The sequence below is a fragment of the Aquarana catesbeiana genome, linkage group LG13 (genome assembly GCF_042186555.1).
Source record: "Aquarana catesbeiana isolate 2022-GZ linkage group LG13, ASM4218655v1, whole genome shotgun sequence".
In the NCBI taxonomy this organism is placed as follows: domain Eukaryota; kingdom Metazoa; phylum Chordata; class Amphibia; order Anura; family Ranidae; genus Aquarana; species Aquarana catesbeiana.
In genome coordinates this window covers 142,738,462-142,758,138 of record NC_133336.1, presented here as the reverse complement: position 1 = coordinate 142,758,138, position 19,677 = coordinate 142,738,462, and the positions used below count along the sequence as shown (strand labels likewise).

At 46.5% G+C, this 19,677-nt stretch overlaps 1 protein-coding gene across 2 annotated transcripts in view; it reads left to right on the top strand.

Moving 5' to 3' along the window:
• Positions 1–1,420: 1,420 nt before the first annotated feature.
• Positions 1,421–19,677, top strand: part of VPS18 (VPS18 core subunit of CORVET and HOPS complexes) — a 215,181-nt gene continuing 196,924 nt past the window's right edge. The window contains exon 1 of one of the 2 annotated variants that reach the window (XM_073610191.1): positions 1,421–1,609. In XM_073610191.1, the coding sequence (XP_073466292.1) occupies positions 1,522–1,609 (88 nt within the window). In that variant the 5' untranslated portion in view covers positions 1,421–1,521. The remainder of the gene's footprint in view (positions 1,610–19,677) is intronic. The other variant, XM_073610190.1, reaches the window with a different exon arrangement.

Here is a 19,677-nt window from a genome sequence, read left to right as displayed (position 1 = left end):
TAAAGTGGTTGTAAACCCACAGAAAAAATAAATATGCAAGACAAAGGCATAATGAGCTAGTATGCATAGCATACTAGTTTATTATGAAATACTTACCTTAGATCGAAGCCCCTGCACACCGCTGTGGCTGGCAACATTTCCGGGTATTGCTGGCTCCGGTGCTGTGATTGGCTGGAGCCACAATGACGTTACTCCCACGCATGCACGCAGGAGCCGCCGGTAACGGCACACCAGCTGAAAAAAAGGCACGAGCGAGCTGTTTCTTCAGGGCGCATGTGCCGATGACATCGGCTAATGCTGATACAGTGAATATCTCCTAAACGGTGCAAGTTTAGGAGATATTAAGGGTACCTACAGGTAAGCCTTATTATAGGCTTACCTGTAGGTAAAAGTGGTGTGTAAGGGTTTACAACCACTTTAATAGATGGAAAGTTGAATAAATGACTGAAGGTCCACTTTAAGAACACATGAACATAGACAAGAAATGCTTAGCAAGCAAATTTACTAAAAGAGTAGTTGATGTTTGGAATAGATTTTTAGATGAGGTAGTGAGTCAGTCAACAGTATGTGGTCTTTTGTCATTCTATTAAGGATGAGCTCCGGCGTGTTCGCACACTCAACGTGCAGAGTAAGGATGGGCTCGGGCGTGTTTGCACAGCCCACGTGCAGAGCCTGCCAGGAAGTCGGCACGGCGCTGCGCTACTCAGGCAGTGAGGCATTTTCCCGATGTGCGGCTGCAGAAATTGGGAAATGTCTCACTGCCTGTGATTAGCGCAGCGCCGAATTCCTGGTGGGCTCTGCACGTGGGATGTGTGAACACGCCCCAGCCCATCCTTAGTGCAGAGCCCGCCAGGAAGTCAACTTATTGCCTCCTCACCAACATCACCTGCCAAACACTTGCTTTTCTGAGGGGAGGCAAGCTCTACCACACATGTGAAAGCGTCCACACTGCACATTCATTTGTCAGGCATTGGGGTTGAATTACTAAAGGCAAATACACCGCACTTTGCAAATGCAGCTACACCATACAAGGGTAAACCCTGTAAATGAGAAGCTCTGCTGACCTCCATCATCCAGTCGTGTGGAGGTAAAAATGCTCTTTTATTTTTCTTGCATGTGATTGGGTATTATTTGTAAACTGAAGCTTCACCTCATTTACTAAGCCTTGGACCAAATTCCCTTGCAAGTTGCAACAACTTGCAAAGTGCACTCTATTTGCCTTTAGTAAACCAATCCCACCTGTTTGACCCCAGGCCACACATTGCAGACAACATTAATTTCCTCCCTCCCTTCCCCCAGATCTCAAGACCTTGCCACCACAAGCTGAACGAAGCCAAAAGAATACACCTGCTGTGCATACACCCTTTGCATAACACGTGATGGTGGACATACACTTCTTACATGTCACATGACGCTCACTGGGCGTACAGTTTCTCCTGCTCTATCACATGAGCTAATCGGAGACCGGAAGTTGCTCGTTCGGCTGTTAAGCGCTTCGGTTAGAGGGTCTTGGTACCGGTGATGGCTTCCATTCTCGAAGAATACGAGGACTCCCTGTCTCGGGCCAACCTTCCGAGCCAGACCCGGGTGCCTGGGATCCCGCTTTCCGGTAAGGCATCACATGGAAAGGGTTATCATGATGTATGTCCATTGCACGCTGCGACTTGTGGTTGCACAACAGAGACACAAATATCTGTACACACCAGATCACTGATAATACACCTCTGTGTGTTGTCGCCTTCCATGAAGGCTGGCCGAAGAATGGTCTGTACCCTGCACACATCCTTAGGGTGTCTGATCCATGTAGAACCGATGCAGAGCGTCATTGGAGGCTAATCACCGTCATCACCAACTTATATGCTTTTCTCAGGAGAATTCCTGCATGTGACATGTTGCTGACACTTCCTATAAGGGCTAGTTTACACTTGCTTTAAAACATGGCATGGTTAAAGCTCTCTGAATGCCAGTCAAAGCCCCTGTCACTAAATAAAACGGTTAGCTTACAGTCCTGTTTACAGCTTGCGTTTGCTTTGCTCCGCTTAAAAAAAAATATACCCCATGTTGTTTTAGTGGTGTTTTAAAGCCTCCATAGAACTCTCTGACAAAGCTCGCTTGAAGCACCTGTTGCTTTGGAGAGGCTTTAATTCAGCTTTAGGTTCGCTTTGTGTTGGAGAAATTGCAGGTATGAGATATCCACAAAGAGGGCATCTGTCAAGCTTCCATAAAGCTTCAAAAGAGCATCACCAATGCTTCATCGAAGCACCACCGAAGCATCAAAAATGCATCATAAAAGCATGTTGAAGAGGTACGTGCTTTAATGTGTGTTGAAGCCCAAGCAAGTGTAAAGGAGCCTTTACAGTCACCCTAATGGTCAGGGAGTTGCCTATTATATTAGGCCCTTTGTAGATGAGACGTCTAACCCCTGTGCACCCAATCCTGTTGTTTTACTGCACCTGGAAAGCACAGGTACAGCAGCCAGCCCAACTGCCTGTAGTCTGTCAGTCTATGGCAGGCTGAAATATGTCACGGCTGGGCAGGGCCCAATGCTGTACAGAGTGGCACTTGCCTGGTGTACCTTGTTCACCCATATGGCATGGGTGTTAAAACCGGGCAGTTGAGACATTGTTTTACTGCCCATTTGAATGCTAAGCATGGAAAATAAATCAATTGATCTTTAGTTGAAAACGGCACACCGTAAACCCCTTAATTGCCCTAGATGTTTACCCGTTGTGCCAGTGCCATTATTAGTGTGTATAATATTATCACTGATCACTTTATTAGCCCTGGTTCACACTGAATGTGACTTTGATGTAGCATGATTTCAAAGCCGCAGGTCAGTGCGATTTCAGGTGCAACTTGCCTGACATCTGTGCTACTTAATGCACAAATCGCCCAAAATTGTGCAGGAACCTTTTTTTTTTAAATTGGTGCAGCCTCTTCAGTGCCCATCATTTATTACAGTAGAATACAGTGTGTATAATTATGGGCCTGTGCCTATGGTCCGGTAATGATTGAATAAAGCATGTAGGGGCAATTTAATTTATCTGTTGTGGCTGGAGGGGGGAGAGATCACTTATGAAGACTGCAGCCAGTAACAGAAAATCCAGAGGAGGGAGAATTCAATATTTAATGAAAGTAGAGTACATAGAATGAACTAAACATTGTGCAAATGCATGCTTCACATTTATAAGACTCATCTGTGTGCTCAGCAGTGTGGCTGGAGTATGAGGGGCATGATTTATGTTGAAGTGGACTAGTTCACATTTAACATGTACAGGTCTAGTGTACCCTCTCACATTCACTGTAATTTCCAAAAGTTCATGGGAAATGTAGTTCCTTTTCCTGTAAAGAGAGATAAGAGGATATGATGTAGTTATTGCTGTAATACCTCCACCTTGGCAGAATAGATGCAGGCGGATGACATGTCGGTCTCCGCTTACTGTGCTGAGACGGACCTTTCAGCGCACCGCTTGTTCGTTTTCATCCAATCCGCCAAATGGCTGGAAAATAGGGTCACCTTCTGTCTGGATTTTACAGGATCGGATAGCAGCAGTTGTCAGTGGACATGTCACCACTGACATCTGCCCCTCCATAGAAGTGAATGGAGGGTCCGATCAGGTCCGCCTGAAAAACTGACAGGCGAACCTAATCAGCCTATGTGAAGGGGGGCGTTAGACTTTTCCCTTCAATGGTAAGGAATTTCACATATGTATTAACTGTTTAATGTTCTGTGTTTGGGTGTGCACTAATTGGGTAATTTTTTTTGCCGATCCCGGAGTTGTGCTTTAAGGCTGCTTTCACAATGAGGAGTTGCTTTTGCATGGGGGGGGGGGGGGGAAACCTGAAAAGAAAAATGCTTCCCTTTTAAAATTAATGAATGTGTTCACACTGGGGTGGTGCTGGAAGTAGCTTTGTTCAAACAGGCATGTGCGCCTGTCCTGTCTGCAGCCTACCTTATTTTGGCATCTGTATCCACCTCGTACTGCATGCAGTCTGTAGAGGTGTACATAGCAGCTTAATGTTGAAAATGGCACAGCAGGGTGTTCTAGTGGAGGCGCAGGCCACCGCATGGTCTGGGTACCTTTTTTCTGCTGTTTACAGAGATCTTCATGTGCAGGGCTTCTCTTTCCCCAGCATGTGGATCGTGCTGGTGGCGCAGAGTGTTGAGGTAACTTCCAGGGCTGGTGACAGGAAGTGACATGGCAGGAAGTCCAGCGGCGGCCATCTTGGTACACCCAGACACCGGGAAGTGAAGCCCTAGCTGGGGATGGGCTGTGCCGGAGGGCGGCGTTGGATCCACAGCACCATCCCGGATTCTCCACACCTCCTTATATAAAGGCCCAAATAGCAAAATGGTGCCGAAGGCTTCCAGGAGCACGGAGACACCGGGATCCATGGAAGCAGGTCTGGAGGCGCCATCCATTGATTTGGGCCCTAAGGTAAGAAAATAGGGGGCAGACTGCTCCTTCCCTTTTCTTATCCTCGTGGGGGGGACAGGGGGCGTTGTGTTTTCTTCCAGAGCCTGTTTATTGTTATGCTTAGTGTGGACAGGTGTCACACATACTAGCATAGGCTCCGGTGGTAGGTACTTTTAAGAAGGTTCTTAGATAAGGATTTTTATTATCCACAGGGTGTTTTTGTTACGGTATTGTCTTCAGTGGAAGTAATGTGCTGGCGTTTGTCATTTGATTAATTTTAGGACAAAGCCCACAAGCCCAGAGATAGCAAAACAGAGACACTCAGAAAAAGATGCCCGATGTGCACCAAGAAAAATGCCTTATGGGTGGAAGAAAAGTGCATGTCAGGACTGTATAGACAAGCTCATCAAAGTAGAAACAGACTTTACAGTCCTTTTAAACCCAGAGAGCAGGAGGCTCTTGCTGTACCTATCCCATGTACTTCCGACATCAATACTAGTGTTAGGCCAATGGTCCTGACCCAGGCACGGACAGCCCACCAATGAGGACTGTAATGAGGAAAGACCCAGCAAGGTTCAAAGATCCCTTTTTCCTGCAGAGGAAAGAGAGGAACTATTAAAGACTATATATGGAGCTGCAGCCCAAGCAGAGCAGAACCTTTCTGGTACATATGTCCCTAAAAGAGAAAGTACTTCAGGAATGGAAGAAACCAGAAAAGGGAGTCTTCTTCCCTAAAAATTTGAAAAGAAGGTTTCCCTTCAAAGAGGAAGATACAATGTTGTAGGAAAAGTGGCCCAGACTGGACGCTTCCCTATCTAAGGTTTCAAAGGATTCAGAGCTTTCCTTTGAGTACTCGGGCACCCCAAAGGAGCCAATCTACAGGAAGGCAGAAGGATATTTAAAGAGAGCGTGGGAAGCCTACTCCGCTAACTTTAAGCCAGCACTAGCTACTACATGCGTGGCTCGTACGCTTGACTTATGGCTTAACCAGTTGCCGACCGCCTCACGACGATATACGCCGGCAGAATGGCACGGGCAGGCAGAATCGCGTACCTGTATCGCTGGTGACGCTAGTTAGGGAGGTAAATATTTAGGTTCGCCGTCAGCGTTTTATAGTGTCAAAGTCCCCCATATACTACCTAATAAATGTTTTAACCCTTTCACGAGTGATCACCGTATACCCGTTACGGGTGACGCTGGTTAGTTCGTTTATTTTTTATAGTGTCAGGGCACCCGCCATTTATTACCTAATAACGGTTTAGCCCCCTGATCGCCCGGTGGTGATATGCGTTGCCCCAGGCAGCGTCAGGTTAGCGCCAGTACCGCTAACACCCACGCACGCACCGTACACCTCCCTTAGTGGTATAAATTACTGAACGGATCAATATCTGATCCGATCAGATCTATACTAGCGTCCCCAGCAGTTTAGGGTTCCCAAAAACGCAGTGTTATCGGGATCAGTCCAGATACCTGCTAGCACCTGCGTTTTGCTCCTCCGCCCAGCCCACCCCACCCAAGTGCAGTATTGATCTATCACTGTCACTTACAAAACACTAAACGCATAACTGCAGCGTTCATAGAGTCAGGCCTGATCCCTGCGATCGCTAACAGTTTTTTTTGGTAGCGTTTTGGTGAACTGGCAAGCCCCAGCGGCCTAGTACACCCCGGTCGTAGTCATACCAGCACTGCAGTAACATTTGGTGACGTGGCGAGTCCCGTAAGTGCAGTTCAAGCTGGTGAGGTGGCAAGCACAAGTGTCCCGCTGCCACCAAGAAGAAGACAAACACATTCCCGTTGTGCTCATAGTGCCCTTCCTGCTGCATTCGCCAATCCTAATTGGGAACCCACCACTTCTGCAGCGCCCGTACTTCCCCCCATTCACATCCCCAACCAAATGCGGTCGGCTGCATGAGAGGCATTTTTTTTTATGTCCTCCGGAGTACCCCTACCCAACTAACCCCCCCCCAAAAAAAGATGTGTCTGCAGCAAGCGCGGTTATAGGCGTGACACCCACTATTATTGTCCCTCCTGTCCTGACAATCCTGGTCTTTGCATTGGTGAATGTTTTGAACGCTACCATTCACTAGTTGACTATTAGCATAGGGTACAGCATTGCACAGACTAGGCACACTTTCACAGGGTCTCCCAAGATGCCGTCGCATTTTGAGAGACCCGAACCTGGAACCGGTTACAGTTTTATAAAAGTTAGTTACAAAAAAAAAATTATATATGAAATAGTTGTCGTTTTTATTCTCTCTCTGGTGCCCAAAACTGAACTGCATATTCCAGATTAGGTCTTGCTAATGATCTGAACAGGGGCAAAATTCTCTCTCCCTCTCCCTCTCCCTCTCCCTCTCCCTCTCCCTCTCCCTCTCCCTCTCCCTCTCCCTCTCCCTCTCCCTCTCCCTCTCCCTCTCCCTCTCCCTCTCCCTCTCCCTCTCCCTCTCCCTCTCCCTCTCCCTCTCCCTCTCCCTCTCCCTCTCCCTCTCCCTCTCCCTCTCCTCTTTTTTACTGTATTCTATTCTGCGATGTTTTATCATGTTTGCTTTTCAGGTATGCAATTTTTTTATACTTTACCGTTTACTGTGTTTTATTGTTAACCATTTTTTTTGTCTTCAGGTACGCCAGTCACGACTTTGAGTGGTTATACCAGAATGATGCCTGCAGATTTAGGTATCATCTTGGTATCATTCTTTTCAACCAGCGGTTGGCTTTCATGTAAAAGCAATCCTAGCCGCTAATTAGCCTCTAGACTGCTTTTACAAGCAGTGGGAGGGAATGCCCCCCCCCCCCACCGTCTTCCGTGTTTTTTTTCTGGCTCACCTGTCTCAACAGGGAACCTGAGAATTCAGCCAGCTGACCATAGAGCTGATCAGAGACCAGAGTGGCTCCAAACATCTCTATGGCCTAAGAAACCGGAAGCCAAGAGCATTTCGTGACTTAGGTTTCGCCGGATGTAAACAGCGCCATTGGGAAAGCATTTTATCACACCGATCTTGGTGTGGTCAGATGCTTTGAGGGCAGAGGAGAGATCTAAGGTCTAATAGACCCCAATTTTTTTTTTTAAAAAGAGTACCTGTCACTACCTATTGCTATCATAGGGAATATTTACATTCCCTGAGATAACAATAAAAATGATTTAAAAAAAAAAAAAAAAAAAAGCACCCCTGTCCCCCCCTGCTCTCGCGCTAAGGCGAATGCAAGCTTCGGTCTGGCGTCAAATGTAAACAGCAATTGCACCATGCATGTGAGGTATCACCGCGAAGGTCAGATCGAGGGCAGTAATGTTAGCAGTAGACCTCCTCTGTAAATCTAAAGTGGTATCCTGTAAAGGCTTTTAAAAATGTATTTATTTTGTTGCCACTGCACGTTTGTGCGCAATTTTAAAGCATGTCATGTTTGGTATCCATGTACTCGGCCTAAGATCATCTTTTTTATTTCATCAAACATTTGGGCAATAGTGTGTTTTAGTGCATTCAAATTTTAAAAAGTGTGTGTTTTCCCAAAAAAAATGCGTTTGAAAAATCGTTGCGCAAATACTGTGTGAGAAAAAAAAAAAAATGAAACGCCCACCATTTTAATCTGTAGGGCATTTGCTTTAAAAAAAATATAATGTTTGGGGGTTCAAAGTAATTTTCTTGCAAAAAAAAATTTTTTTTTCATGTAAACAAAAAGTGTCAGAAAGGGCTTTGTCTTCAAGTGGTCAGAGTGGGTGATGTGTGACATAAGCTTCTAAATGTTGTGCATAAAATGCCAGGACAGTTCAAAACCCCCCCCCCCCCCCCCCAAATGACCCCATTTTGGAAAGTAGACACCCCAAGCTATTTGCTAAGAGGCATGTCGAGTCCATGGAATATTTTATATTGTGACACAAGTTGCAGGAAAGAGACAAATTATTTTTTTTTTTTTTGCACGAAGTTGTCACTAAATGATATGATATATTGCTCAAACATGCCATGGGAATGTGTGAAATTGCACCCCAAAATAGCCGCGTACGGGACCCCGAAACCCAAGCACCGCCTTCAGGCTTTCTAAGGGCGTACATTTTTGATTTCACTCTTCACTGCCCATCACAGTTTCGGAGGCCATGGAATGCCCAGGTGGCACAACCCCCCCCCCCCCCCCCAAATGACCCTATTTTGGAAAGTAGACACCCCAAGCTATTTGCTGAGAGGTATAGTGAGTATTTTGCAGACCTCACTTTTTGTCACAAAGTTTTGAAAAAAGAAAAAAAAAAAGTTTTTTCTTGTCTGTCTTCATTTTCAAAAACAAATGAGAGCTGCAAAATACTCACCATGCTTCTCAGCAAATAGCTTGGGGTGTCTACTTTCCAAAATGAGGTCATTTGGGGGGGGGGGGGGGTTGTGCCACCTGGGCATTCCATGGCCTCCGAAACTGTGATAGGCAGTGAAGAGTGAAATCAAAAATTTACACCCTTAGAAATCCTGAAGGCGGTAATTGGTTTTCAGGGCCCCGTACGCGGCTAGGCTCCCAAAAAGTCCCACACGTGCTATCCCCATACTCAGGAGAAGCAGCTAAATGTATTTTGGGGTGCAATTCCACATATCCCCATGGCCTGTGTGAGCAATATATCGTTTAGTGACAACTTTTTGTATTTTTTTTTTTTTTTTTTGTCATTCAATCACTTGGGACAAAAAAAAATAATATTCAATGGGCTCAACATGCCTCTCAGCAATTTCCTTGGGGTGTCTACTTTTGAAAATGGGGTCATTTGGGGGGGGGGGGTTGTACTGCCCTGCCATTTTAGCACCTCAAGAAATGACATAGGCAGTCATAAACTAAAAGCTGTGTAAATTCCAGAAAATGTACCCTAGCTTGTAGACGCTATACCTTTTGCGCAAACCAATAAATATACGCTTATTGACTTTTTTTTTTTTTTTTTTTTTTTTTTTTACCAAAGACATGTGGCCGAATACATTTTGGCCTAAATGTATGACTAAAATTGAGTTTATTGGATTTTTTTTTTTATAACAAAAAGTAGAAAATATCTTTTTTTTTTTTTTTTTTTTTTTTTTTTTTTCAAAATTTTCGGTCTTTTTCCGTTTTATAGCGCAAAAAATAAAAACCGCAGAGGTGATCAAATATAATCGAAAGCTCTATTTGTGGGAAGAAAAGGACGCAAATTTCGTTTGGGTACAGCATTGCATGACTGCACAATTAGCAGTTAAAGTGACGCAGTGCCAAATTGTAAAAAGTGTTCTGGTCAGGAAGGGGGTAAATCCTTCCGGGGCTGAAGTGGTTTAACAGCTCCGCACTCTTCTGGAGTCAGATACTCCCAGGGAAGAAATTTTGGATGCTCTACCAACGCTAAATAAGGCAGTACCCTAAATAGCAGATGCGTCCACGGAGTCTGTAATATTCTCGGCCAGGTCTACAGCATTAATTAATGAAGTCAAGAGGGCTATCTGTCTGAAGTCCTGGGGAGGAGACAGTGTCAAAGGTCAGTGTCTCTGAAATTTTCGTCCCTTCCAGAGAAAGGAACTATCGTCAGGGGGACAAAAGACAGCATAACAAGGATTTTGCAGCCACGCAGGACCAGAAAAGAGGGTGGCAATACAGGAGGGGTTAGGGGCAGAGGTGGCTTCCTTTTTAAACCCCCCCCCCAGCCTAAAGACCCTTCCCAGTGAGCCATGTGGGAGGAATGTTGGGGTCATTCCTCCCACAGTGGCAGACCATTTCCAGCAGCAGCATTATCCTAGATCTGATAAAATCGGGGTACAGGATAGAGCTCTTGGGCTGCCCCCTCAAAAATTTCACACAAGCATTTTCCCGAAAGATGTGGAGAGGGCAACAGCTATGTCTTCCCTCCTACAGAGTATGTTGGAGGAGAAGGTGATAAGCCCCCCCTTCAACCCCCCCAATCCTAAGAAAAGGGGGGGTTTATGCTCACGTTTTTTTGATTAACCTCTTGGCATCCGGAGGCCGTCATATGACGGCCTCGACTTTCGGGGCTTATATCTGAATGATGCCTGAGGCTACAGACATCATTCAGATACCGGCATTTTCAGCCAGCGATTCCGTACACCGTAAGAACGATCATAGCAGCTGTTCCGCCGCCTGATCGTTCTTGCGAGAGGGGACACCCCCCCCTCTCCCGCCGCCCTCCGGTGCTTCTACCGACTCGCCTCAGCGATCGGTGAGTCGGGTAGCGGATCCGCCAGCGCCGGATGTACATCATAGAGATTTCCGGTGGACCAGATGGTCGCCGGAGTCTCTATGATCGTTCGGAGGCCGGGCGCGATGTTATGACGTCACGCCCGGCCTCTGCATTCAAAAAAACGGCGCCGCTTCGGCTGGGAAGCGGTGATCCTTTTTTTTTTTTTTTTCTTTTTTTTTTTTTTTTATTTATTTTAGGCTTCCCAGCCTAGAGGTGAGATGTGGGGTCTTATTGACCCCATATCTCACTGTAAAGAGGACCTGTCATGTCATATTCCTATTACAAGGGATGTTTACATTCCTTGTAATAGGAATACAGGGGGTCCCCTAGTTACAAACATCCGACTTACAAACGACTCCTACTTACAAACGGAGGGAAACAACAGGAAGTGAGAGGAAATCTACCCCTAGGAAGGGAAATTCACTCCTGTAAGAGTTATTATGGGGAAAAGGTACCTCCACTGATGCTTTATCACCAATCCTTGTTTCCACAACAATCCAACATTTTCAAAATCCAATTGTCATTGGGACAGGAAGTGAGGTGAAATCTTCTGTACAGGGGCACACACAGCAAAACAAACATTACAGGGGTGTTAACCCTTCCCTATGCTAGCCAAAAAGCTTAAAAATATTTTTTTTGGCTGGAGCTACACTTAAAAAATGTACCTGTTCCGACTTACAAACGGATTCAACTTAAGAACAAACCTACAGTCCCTAACTTGTTTGTAACCCGGGGACCCCCTGTAAAAGTGATCAAAAAAAAAGTGTCAAAATAAAAAATTTTAAGTAAAATTAACAATAAAAAAAAAAAAAAAAAAAAATTTTTAAAGCGCCCCTGTCCCCGTGAGCTCGCACACAGAAGCGAACGCATACGTAAGTCCCGCCCACATATGAAAACGGTGTTCAAACCATACATGTGAGGTATCGCCGCGAACGTTGGAGCAAGAGCAATAATTTTGACCCTAGACCTCCTCTGTAACTCAAAACATGTAACCAGTAAAAAATGTTAAAGCGTCGCCTATGGGGATTTATAAGTACCAAAGTTTGGCGCCATTCCACGAGTGTGTGCAATTTTGAAGCGTGACATGTTGGGTATCTATTTACTCAGCGTAACTTCATCTTTCACACAATGCAAAAAAATTTGGTTAACTTTGCTGTTTTTTTTTTTTTTTTTTTAAAGCATGAAACTGTTTTTTTTTCAAAAAAACGCGTTTGAAAAATTGCTGCGCAAATACCGTGCAAGATAAAAAGTTGCAATGACCGCCATTGTATTCTCCAGGGTCTCTGCTAACAAAACATATATAATGTTTGGGGGTTCTATGTAATTTTATAGCAAAGAAATGATGATTTTTGACATGTAGGAGCGATGTGTCAGAAATGGCCTAAATGCGAAGTGGTTAAAAAAAGCCATCAGGAAAATTTCTACTCATTTTGAACCTGAAGCAAGTGAGCGTATACGTAAGGTACAAATGATTCAAAATGGAGTCGATTTACACCACCAGAGATTTGTTAACCCCTGGGGTCCTCAGGCTCTCATTGGACCTAAGAGATCTTCATGTCCCCATTCGAAAGGAGTCCAGGCAGTTTCTCAGGTTTGCAATGAATAAGGGGTTTAAGACCCTCTATTTTCAGTTCAATGCTCTGCCCTTCGGATTGGCGTCAGCATCACGCATCTTCACAAAGATTTTGGCAGAAGCTCTGTGGATCCTGAGATCGAAGGGAATTCATATAATTCCCTATCTGGATGACCTGCTGATCTTTGCAGCCGAGGTAAAACAAAACCTGAGCAGAACTATCAGACACCTTCAGCAGCTGGGGTGGCTGATAAATCAGGAGAAGTCACAGTTGGTACCTACTCAAAGTATAGTTTTCCTAGGATACCTAATATACTCGACTACATCCAAAATGTTTCTGGCAAAGATAATTGCAGAGGTGAGCAGCCTCTGCGTGTGTACAGAGACCTCAATTCAGGGTATAATGTGGGTTCTTGGATTGATGACAGCTGCCATCCCAGGAGTCCAGTGGGCACAATTCCATACTCAAGCACTTCAGGCGTTCATGCTTTCTGTCTGCGATGGAAGGAAGGAATCTCGTTTAGAGGCAGACAGTTCGCGCAGGAAGTAAAACTCTCAATAGAGTGGTGGTTGATCCCTACAAATCTCTCTGCAGGTCGACTTTGGTCCCAACTCAACCCTCTGGTGGTCACCACGGACGCCAGCGGTCAGGGGTGGGGAGCCCATTCAGGCGCACAGATGACCCAAGAGGTCTGGAACTGGCAGGAAGCCAGCCTCTCCTCCAATGTAAGGGAGCTGAGCACATTTCTAAAGGCTCTAGTAGCCCTTGGACCGACTCTGAGGGGAAGACATGCGCAGGTCCTTTCGGACAATATTACCACAGTAAGTGGGGAATCAAATAAATATATAAAATCAAATAGACCTTCTTGCTACAAGGCAGAACAGGCAGGTGGAACAATTTTTCCCCAGTTGTCTTCCAGGACAGCCCTTGAGAGATGGAGTCCCTCCCATCGACCCAGGAAACACATTGCCAAAACAGTTCAAAAGGCGGTCCCTCAGGTCCCTGGTCAGTCATTTGTGTTTCCTCCGTCGGAGGAACATGTTGCCAGGAACCAGAGAAGGACTCTATCTCTCAGGGGCTGCCTGAGGGGAGCGGAGCCGCACAGGGGGACCGGGTCCTATCCAGCGGCTCCAATCTAGTCCTACCTTCTTAAATTGGGGCTCGGGTACCGTCCAGCTGACAGGAGCAGACCCGTTACCCCCCTCCTTCCAGTGCCGAGGTGTGCCAGGGACAGGTCGGCGAAGGTTCCCCCCAGGAGCAGTGCAGATGGTTCCTTCCATCACAAGCTCCTTGCTACAATAGCGGTGGGGGTCGGAGACGCCGAGCGTCATTTCCGGCGGAACCGCGTCATCCTGTGTGCCGAGACTTCCGGTTCCGGGTCTCTACAGGCACAAGGAGGAGGGGAAGGCCCACGCTGAGGCCTGCAAGTCCCGACCAGCGTCCAGCTATACCGGACTAGCGGCGGGACCCGGAGCGTGAGGGGGACCATGGAGGCTACTTCCCAGGACACTCCGGTGGAGGCAGGCACCAGCCAAACCTAGGTAGGCTGCTGGGCAAGCCCTTACTGTGTTTTTTTCTGGGGTTTTTGTTGTAAGGCTGGGATTTGTAGTACCCCATGGTGGTGGTTACCTCACAGTCCCGGGTGGATACAGTGGTGGTTGCAGCACAGGTGTTTTGAGAGTTAAGAGGTTTCCTGATGCTAAAAAAGTCTATTCTTTATTTTAGGGGAAGGAAGCTCCAAGGGAAGACAAGTCAGGCCGCAAAAAATGCCCTAACTGTGGAAATAAGTTGTCCTCAGGCTCTAACAAAGCCTTATGCAAGCAGTGTATTGCAGGCTTACTCAAAACAGAGGCAGACTCTCCTTTGGCAAAATTGCTTGGCTCCTTTTAAAGATGAGATGGCATCAACCTTTAAATCTCTCCGCGAGTTAATCGCAGATGTAGGCACGTCTGCTTCCACCAGTAAAGCTGCGATTCCCTCCTCACCATGCCTTACAACACCCAGTTCAGGGGAGCCCCGTACAGTCAGGGAGCATAGCCCCGTGTTAGTTAGCCCTGAATCCTCTGACGCAGATTCAGATGAGGATCAGGCTGTGGCTAACAAAGTCGCAAAATACAAGCTGTCTCTGGAGGATGTAGACGAGCTGTTGAGCGCCATTTATGATACGCTGGAAATTGATGAAGAAGAAACTCAATTAACCAGACATGATAAAATGTATGAGGCTCTGGGGAAAAAGAAAGCTAAGGTATTCCCTATACGTAATGTGCTTTCTGACCTTGTCCGCAAGGAATGGGCCGAGCCAGATAGAAAAGTCTTCTTCCCAAATTCCCTAAAAAGGAGATTCCCCTTTGATGAGAGCCCAGAGGCGGTCTGGAATAAAAATCCTAAACTAGACGCCCCTCTGTCCAAAGTCTCAAAGCAGTCTGACCTTGCTTTTGAGGATATGGGTCATTTAAAGGACCCAATGGACAGGAAAACAGACATAGTCTTAAAGAGGGCCTGGGATGCTTCTATGGCAGGTTTAAAACCAGCTCTGGCCACTTCTTGTGTAGCCAGGAATCTAGAGTTCTGGTTAGCCCAACTAGAAGAGCATCTTAAGGCAGGCACGCCTAGGGGGGAGATCTTAAAAACCTTCCCTATGCTTTTTAAGGCGACAAGTTTCATCTCTGACGCCTCCACTGATGCCATTAAATTTACGGCTAAAACAGCAGCGCTTTCGGTCGCAGCTAGGAGGTCAGTCTGGATGAAAACTTGGGGGGGAGACACGGCGTCTAAAACACGCTTGTGCAGTGTCCCCTTTACAGGAGACTTAGTCTTCGGGCCTGAACTAGATACCGCCTTGGAAAGAACGGCGGATAAAAAGAAAACCTTTCCCATTAAAAAGAAAAAATTTTCAAAGAGAATTTTTTCGACCCTCAAAGGAACCCTCTAAGTCAGAGAAGGAGTTCAAGCCCAAAAAGCATTGGACAGGACAAAAAGGGAAAGAAAAAGGGGGCATACTTTTTAACCGCCCCAATTCAAACCCCAAACCCCAGTGACATCAGGGTCACGGTGGGAGGAAGATTAATTAACTTTCTCCCACAGTGGGAAAAGACAACCTCAAACGAGTTTGTCTTGAACATTATAAAAAGAGGGTATGCGCTGGAGTTTCACAGCGACCCACCCTCAAAGTTTCTTGTGACAAAGCTTCCAAGACACTCAGAAAAGGCCAAGGCCTTGCCTCTGTTAATAGGGGAAATGGTGGATCAAGAGGTATTGACACCAGTCCCTATTCAGGAACAGGGGGACGGTTTTTACTCGCACATTTTTGTGGTAAAAAAGCCGTCCGGGAGATTCAGACTAATCATGAACCTCTGACCTCTGAACCGCTCCATCCGATACAAAAAATTCCGGATGGAGTCTATCTACTCGATAAGAAATCTACTCCAAAAAGAGGTGTTCATGGCTACCCTGGATTTAAGGGACGCCTATCTGCATATCCCAATAAGGAAGGAATGCCAGAAATTTCTTCGGATGGCGATTCAGATGGACACCAAGGTTTATCATTTCCAGTGCAGAGCACTCCCTTTCGGACTGTCGTCCTCCCCGAGAATCTTTACCAAGGTTCTCGGGGAGGCATAAGTTCCGTTAAGGAATAATCGTGACTGACTGTAGTCTTATCTAGACGACTTACTCCTCACGGCCCATTCGGAGAAACAACTTCGTCGGGACCTAGAGTTGACACAACTCAACCTGAGGCAGTTGGGGTGGATAGTCAGTCTGGAAAAGTCCAAGACTACCCCAACACAGGAAATTTTGTATTTGGGGTACAAGATCCTGTCAGTAGAGCAGAGCATAGTCCTGCCAGAGGAGAAGATATTGAATTTACGCCACAGAATGTCTTTTCTTCAAAGCAGCGCCAAGTGTACAGTGAGGGAGGTGATGTCGGTCTTAGGACTGATGACAGCAGCCATTCCAGCTGTACAATGGGCCAGGTTCCACCAAAGAGACCTTCAGAGTTTTCTGTTGGAAAAATTAAAAGACAGGGATCTGGAAGAAGAGGTTTCAATCCCCACCAGAGTAAAACGCTCCCTCTGGTGGTGGAAAGACTCAGAGAATTTGAACAAAGGGGTTCTCTGGATCTCTCCCATCACATCCATACTAACTACGGATGCGAGCAGCTGGGGGTGGGGAGCCCACCTCAACTCAGATTGGGCACAAGGCAGGTGGACGGCAGAGGAGAAGCTCCTCTCGTCCAATTGGAAAGAGCTAACAGCGGTCCTCAGGGCTCTGTTATTCTTTCAGAATGCAATACAAGGTCATCATCTACAGGTCCGTTCAGACAATATGACGGCTGTAGCGTATATAAACAAGCAAGGGGGCACCAGAAGTCGTCGGCTAATGCTGGTGGCCAATCGCATGTTTCTATGGGCAGAATCCAATCTGACTTCCATCTCTGCAGTTCACCTGAAAGGGGAGCTCAACAACACGGCAGATTTCTTGAGTCGACAGCGAGTGTCGAATCAAGAATGGTCGCTACACCCAGAGGTGTTCAAATATATAGCCGCTTACTGGGGAAATCCAGTAATGGACCTGTTTGCAAGCAAGGAGAATGCAAAAGTTCAAAATTTTTGCTCGCTACACCCAGGAGATCAGCCCTGGGCAGTAGACGCCTTACAGACCCCATGGACCTTCAGTTTAGCGTATGCGTTTCCTCCGCTTCACCTTATCCCGAGGGTTTTGGCGAAGTTTCTAGTAGAAGAAACGTGTCTAATCTTAGTGGCACCGTTTTGGCCCAAGAGACCATGGTTCACAACGTTGCTACGGTTGACAGACCAGCCTCCTCTGAGGCTTCCCTGCAGACCAGACCTGCTGTCGCAGGGACCTCTCTTTCATCCACAAGTATCCATGCTGAACCTCTCAGCGTGGTTACTGAGGAGGAAATTTTGAGGAGCAAGGGCCTGTCTGACAGAGTGATTCAGACCCTGCTACAAAGTAGAAAACCTGTCACTCAGGCCATTTACAGGAAAGTCTGGAGAAAATTTAACAGCTGGTTGAACAGCCGAGGGGAGGTAAATACGGATACAGCAAATATCCTGCAGTTTCTCCAGGAGGGGATAGACAAAGGGCTAACTCCTAGTACTATTAAGGTCCAGATAGCGGCCTTAAGTGTGTACTTAGAGAAAAGATTGCAGGAAGACCCCTTTATTGCTAGGTTCTGTAAAGCAATCTCCAGACGCAAACCGGTTAGACTTAACATCGCCCCATCCTGGGATCTATCAGTTGTTCTAAGGGCATTTTTGGGGTCACCTTTTGAACCTATCTCCAGAGGCCTCTCTAAGACTGGTCACTTTCAAGACAGTACTACTTGTGGCAATCACTTCAGCACGCAGAGTTAGTGAGATCCAAGCTCTCTCTGTCAGAGAGCCATTCCTCCAAATTCTGGAAGACAGAGTCATCCTAAAGACAGACCCTGGGTTCTTACCAAAGATGGCATCTAATTTCCATAGGTCACAAGATATTGTCCTCCCTTCTTTCTGTCAAAAGGCTTCAAACGAGAAAGAAAGGCGTTTTCATTTACTAGATGTGAGGAGGTGTATCTTAGGGTAACCAATCCATTTAGAATCTCAGATTCACTTTTTGTTCTTTTTTCTGGACAACGTAAGGGGCAAAAAAGCTTCTAAAGTCACCATAGCTAGATGGATTAGGCTAGCTATAGCAGAGGGCTATAAGACAGAAAACAAAGATCCTCCTGGGGGTATTAAAGCCCACTCCACAAGGGCATTATCAGCATCCTGGGCAGAAAGAGCTGGTGCCACCCCGGAGCAAATATGTAAAGCAGCCACGTGGTCAAGCTTTTCCACCTTTACAAGGCATTATCGACTAGACTTAATGTCCAGTCAGGATCAGGCTTTTGGGAGAAAAGTTCTCCAAGCCGTGGTCCCCCCTAATCTGGTGAGTACTTGGGGATCCTCTCAAGGGCTGTCCTGGAAGACAACTGGGGAAAACTGGAGTTAGACTTACCGGTAACTCCTTTTCCAGTGGTCTTCCAGGACAGCACGATCCCACCCTTTTTTGATTATGTGAATGTACTAACATTATTACCTGTTATGGTTATGTTTTTTGCAGTTCCATCCTTCGGTTCTTGGTGAATGACTGACCAGGGACCTGAGGGACCGCCTTTTGAACTGTTTTGGCAATGTGTTTCCTGGGTCGATGGGAGGGACTCCATCTCTCAAGGGCTGTCCTGGAAGACCACTGGAAAAGGAGTTACCGGTAAGTCTAACTCCAGTTTTCTCCCTACAGAGAGATCATCTCAGTCTGGGCCTAGATGCCCTATCCCAGTACTGGGAGGCAAATCTGGTGTAGGTGTTTGCACCATTTTGCTCTCATTCCAAAGATTATCCAGAAGATAGGAGTGTCGAGCACAAAGCTTATCCTGATCGCACCATTCTGGCCAAGGAGGTCTTGGTTCTCAGGACTACTAAGACTCAGCATCACGGAGCCTTGGAGACTGCCTTACAGGACAGACCTTATATATCAGGGAGAGGTGAATCGTCCAGAAGTGAGCTCTCTTTCTCTGACGGCCTGGCTTCTGAGAGGGAGCTGTTAGAGAAGATAGGGTTATCTGCAAAAGTAATCAATGCCATTCTTGGCAGCTGGAAGCTGTCCACTAACGCAATTTACAATAAAATCTGGAAAAAATTAGCGGCCTGGTGCCTGCTCAATAACAGAGTGTCAGGAGCCATGATCCCGGCGGTCCTAGATTTTCTCCAAGCCGGAGCAGATCTAAATCTGGCAGTCAGTACCCTTAAGGTGCAGGTATCAGCTCTATCTAGCTTTTTAAATCAAAGACTGTCAGAAGAGCCACTGGTCAAGAGATTTCTTGCATCCATCAGCCGTAAGCGGGTCCCCAAGTCAAAGAGGTTCCCTCCTTGGGACTTACCCACTGTGTTGCCAAGCCTTTGTAAAACACCATTTAAGCCAATAGACGAACTGCCCATAAAGCTCTTAACCTTGAAAACGGTGGTTTTGGTAGTCTTTGTCTCCGCTAGGAGGGTTGGGGAGAAACAGGCGCTTTCACTGATTGAGCCCTTCTGCATCATCTTGCAAGACAAGATTATCCTTTTGCTGGACCCAGCATTTCTCCCCAAAGTACCGTCTAACTTCCATAGGTTGGAAGAGATCATGATACCATTTTGTGGAGATCCTAGATGCTTGATCGCTTACATAGAGCGCACCAAGGAATGTCGACGTTCTACCAGCCTGTTTGTGTTGTTTGCAGGTTCAAACAGGGGTAAAAGGGCCTCTAAAAATACCATCGCAAGGTGGAGGAAGTCAGCCATTGCAGAGGCATACAAAGCAGCATCCCGGACACCTCCGTTAGGAATAAATGCTCATTCCACAAGAGCGGTTTCTACTTCTTGGGCTGAAAGGGCAGGAGTGTCTCCCCTGCAGATTTGCAAGGCAGCAACCTGGTCCAGGTTCCAGATGTTCATAAAGCATTACAGACTGGATCTGCTTGCCA